Genomic DNA, 6,950 nt, shown 5'->3' with positions numbered 1-6,950 from the left:
TATAAAACTTTAGACAAAAACACAAGGGAAGAGCCTCATGATCAGATTTAATTTTTTGGGATATGACACCAAAAGAACTGGTAATCAAAGTAAAAATAGATATATTAGACTTCATCAAAAGTAAAAAGTTTTGTGCATGAAAAGACTTAATGGAAGAAGCACCTCACAGAACTGGAGAAGATATCTGCAAACCATATACGATGGGGACCCTGCGCAATGCTGGTAGAAATGTGAAGTGGTACAGCCACTGTGGGAGACAGAAAAAAATTAAACATAGAAATACCATATCCAGGAACTCCACTTCTGGGTACAAACCCAAAAGAACTGAAAACAGGAACTGAAACATTTATACAACAATGTTGACAGAGCATTATTCAAAATAGTCCAACGTGGAAATAACTCATATGACCATCCAGGAATGACTGGAGAAACAAAACATGGTACATTCATAAAATGGAGTATTAGTCACCTTTAAAAAAAAAAACGGAATTCTAACACACGCTACAACATAGGGTGAACTTTGAGGATATTACGATAAGTAAAATAGCCAGGCACAAAAGGACAAATATTACATGACTTCTCTTATTTGAGGTAGCTAAAGTAGTCAAATTCAGAGAGAAAGAAGATAGAAGAGTGGATGCCAGGGCCTGGCGGGGAGCAAAGCAGAGTTACTATTTAATGGATACAGAGCTTCAGTTTGGGAAGATGAAAAAGTTCTGAAGATGGACAGTGCTGATGAATGCACAACAACGTGAATATACTTATGTCCACTGAATTGTACACTTAAAAATGGTTAAAATAGATATTTACGGCAATATATACATATTACCCCAGTAAAAAAATTCTGTCTAGTTGTGCTTCTAGAAAGTTTATCAATTTAATCTTAAGTAGAAATTAGTTTACAAGTCCACATAAACTGAGACTCTATTTTTATCAAAAGACTTCAAAATATGCATAGAAAAAAGGCAGTGTAGAAAGGGACATGAGGTGACGATTTTTTTCTGAAAGGTTATTTTCTACAATGAATATATTTTTTAAATAAAAAATGACAAACGTACATTTCTGGTTTGTGTTCCTCAAATTCTTAATTATATACATTAATATTTAGTATAAAATATATTTTTTCCTCTATTTAAAACATTTTCACAAACTGTCATTTAAATCCTGACATTAAATGTAAATTTAAGTAAAAATCATTGGAAAGTCATTAAAGCAAATTTCTTAAATCTCAAGAAAAGCACGTTGGATACCGAGGAAGACACAATCACCCATAACAGAGGGCGGGAAAGTAAAGGCAGTTTCTACTTGCCATCTTTCCTCCTTTTATTAAACAAGTTTTTCTATAAATAACTCGTTTTGTTGGTTTTGAGAAATGCTCGAGAGGCAGGAAGAATCCCCGCCTGGGGAAGACAGGAAACGGGCATTACAAACGCCACGCCTTCTCTGGACACCTCCCTGGCCGGCTCCCTCCCCTCCCAGGACTTGGGCGCTGACCACCGCGTCCAGCCCCCGGGGTATGGCCGGTCCACCCCAGGGTCCTCCAGCACCCAGCCGCTCCGCCCAGAAACTGGGAGATAACGCGTCTGCCCGCGGCTCTGCATTCTTGCCCTCGCCCCACCCCGACAGTGGACTGATCAGCAATCAGTAAGCTCGATCGTTCTGTTCCCGGCCCTCCACAGCTTTCAACCCAAAGCTCCAGGACTGAAGGACACGCAGGGCTACGCTGAAAATCCACATGGGCTCCCTGTGAGCCTCTTTTCCCGAAGCACGCACCAAGCGCATGAACTCGGGGTCCTTAGTCGACCCGAGCGCCCAGGGCGCCCTCTCCTCAGCGCTGCCCCGGGCCCCACGCGTCTACCCCGGGCCACCGAGCCCGCACCCGCAGCCGCGGACAAGCCGGGACTGAGCCGCATCACGCGCCGCGAGCCCACGCGCGGAGGCCCCGCCCCCAGGCCGGCGCGGCCAATCGCGGCGCGGGCAGGCGGTGGGGGCGGGGCTGGCCCGGCCGAATCCCAGGGCTTTAAATGCGCGGCCCGGGGGGCCACAGCCAGGCGTCGGAGACCCCCGGACCTGTGCCTGCTGACTGCGCCTGCGCAGCTGCGCCCGCCACAGGTGAGCGCCGCATTCCGGGTCCCGGCGCCGCGGGCCACCCCGGGAACCAGCGCGGTCTCCAGCTTTGGGGGTCGAGGGTTCGGGCGTCCCAGGAGACGCAGTACCCCGGCCCGGCCGGACTGGACACGGCAGCCTAAGCCGCACGCCGCGCTGCGGGCCGCGCTCCCTGCGCCGCCGCCCGCAGCCCCCGGAGCGGGGCGGTGCTCTGAGCCCCGGGAGAGCCTGCTCCTGTCCGAGCGCGGGCACCGGGGCTCTGGGCTCCGTGTGCCGGGACACCGCGTCCCCGGTGTGGGGAGGGAGTGCGGGTGTCGACGCGCAGGCCACCTGTGGGCACCCCGGGGCTCTGGAGGCGCTCCTGCCCACCTTGCCCTGGGAAGGCCTTTCGGAAAGGTTTCGAGTCGAGGAGCAGGGTTCGAAGGCACGTCTCACCCCCGCCGTACGGTGGTCAAGAAGGAGGTGTGAGGCTTCTGTCCCTGCTTGGGATAAGATGTCCTCATTAGTGAGGTTTTCCTGGGCCTTCTATAAATACCTGGACCAACAGTTTCCGAGTTGTTGCCTTAAGATTCTGACCTCTAAGGTACCTTGAGACCCTTATCAAAACCGAAATTTTCACTGCACCCTTACAAGGCTGTTTGAATTCCTGTAGCACTTGTCAGCCCACTTTTTGGTTGATGGCTGAATCAGATAGCTCCTCTGTTTTTTGGGGTTTTTTTCTGCTTTATCTCCCCAAACCCCCCCGTACACAGTTGTATATCCTAGTTGCAGGTCCTTCTAGTTATGGGGTGTGGGATGCCGCCTCAGTGTGGCCTCATGAGCGGTGCCATGTCAGCCCCCAGGATCCGAACCCTGGGCCGCCGCAGCGGAGCGCGCGAACTTAACCACTCGGCCACGGAGCCGCCCCGATAGCTCCTCTGTTTGATAAGTCCTTGGCCTGTTTTTCTCCACCCACATTCTTAGCCGCCTTCCACACAGCTGCCGTAAATATTCTGAAGATCTTTCAAATGTTTTTACTCCACCATAGTGGCTGTAAGTTCTCAGCAGAAAGTAGGACAGCTTTTTTTTTAAGGGATTGGCCTCATCAAATCCTCATTTCTTTTCCCTTCCTAGGTTTTTGAAACATGAATCCTTCACTCTTTCTGGCTGCCCTTTGCTTGGGAATAGCCTCAGCTGCTCCAAAACTTGATCCCAGTTTAGATGCACAATGGTACCAGTGGAAGGCAACGCACGGAAGACTATATGGCGTGGTTGGTAACATCTGAAACTGTCCAGCGGGATCTCACAGAGAACGGTCCATGCTGCTGGGAGTTTATAGCCGAGAGTAACTTCTTGAGGCCGGCTCTTACCAAGACAGTAACTTCATGGCACCCGTTACCGAGCACAATATAGGCATATGTCCCTGTTGTGTGGGTGCTGGAGAACAGCTACCAGAAGTAAAAAGCCATCGCTGGCCATGGTTTCTCTTCTCTGTCTGCAAATCCGCTTGGTGAAGTTGAGTTGGTGTTAAATAGGAATAAAGACAATAGGTTATATGTTTGCCTCTAGAATAAAGAAGCATGGAGGAGAGCAGTGTGGGAGAAGAATATGAGAATGATTGAACTGCACAATCAGGAATACAGCCAAGGGAAGCACGGCTTCACCATGGCCATGAATGCCTTTGGTGACATGGTGAGTGTTCCCTGGGTTGCGGAACTTTTTGTGCTTCCTGTCCTCAGTGCTTTAGCAAAATCATCTCTTGCTTTCCAAATTCTATTTCATTTGCCTTGAAGACCAATGAAGAATTCAGGCAGGTGATGAATGGCCTTCACAACCAGACGCACAAGAAGGGGAGAGTGTTTCGAGAACCTCTCTCTGCCGAGCTCCCCAAATCTGTGGATTGGAGAAAGAAAGGCTATGTAACTCCTGTGAAGAATCAGGTAGGATGGGATTCAGCAGATCTCTCTCCAAGAGTAAAACCAAAAAGGAAATGGCGTTCTTGCTGTGGTAGACTATGGAACAAGATGCAGTTCACTGTTTTTTAAAAGAGTTTGAGATATGTGGGCTGTTGTCAAGATCTTGCTGTTTGTTTAGTACACTGAGAGCTTTTTAATGTTGTTTTCAGGGTCTGTGTGGTTCTTGTTGGGCTTTTAGTGCGACTGGTGCCCTTGAAGGACAGATGTTCCGGAAAACTGGCAAACTTGTTTCACTGAGTGAGCAGAACCTGGTGGACTGCTCTTGGGCTCAAGGCAATGAGGGCTGCAGTGGTGGCCTGATGGATTATGCCTTCCAGTACGTCAAGGACAACGGAGGCCTGGACTCGGAGAAATCTTACCCATATCTTGCGGAGGTAAACAGAGCTCCTTATTTTGTTATCATTCCAGCTCTGCTTTTGAAAGTTGGACACTTTCAGGGAAAACAGATTCCATATTTGGAGTTCACATTGTAGATTGTAGAATCTACATTTGCAAACTGTCAGAGCTGTCATTAAAATATATTAGCCTTGCACAGTTCTCTAGGTAGATGGCTACTATCTAGCTGTTCCTATTTCTCTGTTATATGGAGATATACATACCATTCTATATATAGTTCAGATTTCTCCAGAGAGAACAATTTCTTATGGACAGGTAGACTGAGAGTGTCGCATTGAGGGGCCAGCCCCGTGACCAAATGGTTAAGTTCATGAGTTCTGCTTCGGCTGCCCAGGGCTTCGCTGGTTCGGATCCTGGGCGCGGATATGGCACCACTTATCAGGCCATGCTGAGGCAGCGTCCCACATAGCACAACCAGAAGGACCCACAACTAAAATATACAACTATGTACTGGGGGGATCTGGAGAAAAGAAGAAAAAAAATCATTGGCAGCAGATGTTAGCTCAGGTGCCAATCTTTAAAAAAAAGAGAGAGAGAGGGTCTCATTGAGTAGACACCAGCTAATTTTTCAATTTCAAAACAACCAATAGCATTTCACCTCCTGGGATCCTTTATAACAAGCTTGACTTGGAAGTCATTAAGCTGCAAACTGTCTTGAACGCATGTTCCGCAAGAGGTGCAGATAGGAATGAAGTCTCTTCCCCTTTACCTTTCAAAGGATGGATTCTGTAAATACAAGCCTGAGTATTCTGCTGCCAACGACACTGGCTTCCTGGACATCCAGCAGCAGGAGAAGTTCCTTATGGAGGCAGTGGCAACGGTGGGGCCCATCTCTGCCGGGATCGATGCCAGCCTGGAATCCTTCCAGTTCTATAAAGAAGGTAAGCCTTTGTCTATGTAGAAATTCAGGAAGGAAAATTGGAAAACCACCATGACATACCACAAGATTGACTCTCTGGTATGTAGAATTCAATGTAGAATTTTTGGATTTAACATAGTTATTACTCTGTACATGTAATATTTGTACTGGATGTTTCCATCTGACATTACTTGGACCATAACCCTGTGATTTTAAGCACTTCATGAATATATTTAAATAGCTACATAATTTAATTGGTATAGCTTAATTTACTTCACTTTTTTTCCATTTGTTAGACCTTTAAAATTTTCCAGAGAGTTTTACTACTATAATTAAACCTGAAGGAACTCCTTGGCTCAAGTAATCTTGTGTCCTTTTCCTTAGACTGACATCCTAAAAGTAGAACAACAGGGTTTCAAGGAATGGTCTTTAATGCCTCTTGACAAGTTGTTTACAAAAGAGATTGTGCCAATTTGTATTTCTGCTAGTATTAAATGAGGGCCTAAATCCCTAGCCTAGATTTTAAAAGATCTTGTTTTTAAATCTTACCTGGATTTATGTCATTTAACAGAATTTTGAGATGCCTCCTTATCAACTGTGGTTGATAGGCTGGGTTAATGTCACCTGTCACTCAGAGGTCCTCACCCCGGCATTGAATTTCACTTTCCTAGGCATTTATTATGATCCGGACTGCAGCAGTAAATACCTGGATCACGGCGTTTTGGTGGTTGGCTATGGCTTTGAAGGAAAAGATTCAAGGAATAAATATTGGCTTGTCAAGAACAGGTATAAAACTTCAAATATTATATTTATATTTTAAATTGAAAAGAGAATCCTTGTTTGAGATCAGTATTTGGATACACATCCTCGAACCCTTAAGCACACTTCTGAAATCCCAAAAGTCTTTATCCAACTTAGGGTGAACACAGACATAGTAATGTTTGATTATGACATTAAGAGACTATCTCAAGCTTGCTGGGGTCTTGACATAGTTTTGGTACCATTACGTTTCTAAACTTGAACATCTGGACCCAGTCTTTCCTTTTTCTGGCTCTAATTGTGCAGTTCTTTGAAAGGGTTAAGGATAGAAGTTATGTGCAGGTTTAGAACTCAACCATGAACAAGAACAGCTGCCTTTTTCTGATTCTTTGTGAATCTGTCTCGGCCTCTGGTATACTGTTTAAGTATCAGGTATTATTGTTAATAAAGGTAAACGTGCTTGATTCTTTGTGTAAAATATAAAACTCTCTCTTCTTTCAGCTGGGGTGAAGATTGGGGCATGAATGGCTACATAAAGATGGCCAAAGACCGGGAAAACCACTGTGGAATTGCCACCATGGCCAGCTATCCTTCACTCGGGGGTGATAAAGGACTCGCTTGAGAACAGAATATCCAGAGGAGGGATTTTATCTTCAAACTGACCAGACCTCATTGTGTGGAACAAAACACTTAAATCACTGAAGATCCAAACTGTGATTGGAATTTTGTTACATTTTATGCTGGTAAAATGTTACCACTTCTTTAATTACTGCTGTAAACAGCTTTGTGTGATTGACTTGCCTAATAACTTTTGAATTTTCATGTTTTAAAGATGTATGTAGTTATCTTTAAAAATAAAACTGAATTTCAAAGTA

The 6,950-nt window shown here is 45.6% G+C and overlaps 1 protein-coding gene across 1 annotated transcript; it reads left to right on the top strand.

The window, feature by feature from the left end:
* The first annotated feature begins 1,964 nt into the window (after positions 1–1,964).
* Positions 1,965–6,950, top strand: CTSL (cathepsin L). Its single transcript, XM_023627103.2, has 8 exons — positions 1,965–2,112; positions 3,220–3,356; positions 3,655–3,777; positions 3,879–4,025; positions 4,211–4,435; positions 5,176–5,338; positions 5,988–6,102; positions 6,577–6,950. The coding sequence occupies exons 2-8, from the start codon at positions 3,231–3,233 to the stop codon at positions 6,695–6,697; spliced, it is 1,020 nt and encodes a 339-aa protein (XP_023482871.2). The 5' UTR covers positions 1,965–2,112; positions 3,220–3,230; the 3' UTR covers positions 6,698–6,950.

This window comes from Equus caballus, chromosome 23 (assembly GCF_041296265.1).
Source record: "Equus caballus isolate H_3958 breed thoroughbred chromosome 23, TB-T2T, whole genome shotgun sequence".
NCBI classification, from domain to species: Eukaryota; Metazoa; Chordata; class Mammalia; order Perissodactyla; family Equidae; genus Equus; species Equus caballus.
Note: the sequence above shows the minus strand (reverse complement) of the source record. Positions and strands in the feature narration are given on the sequence as shown.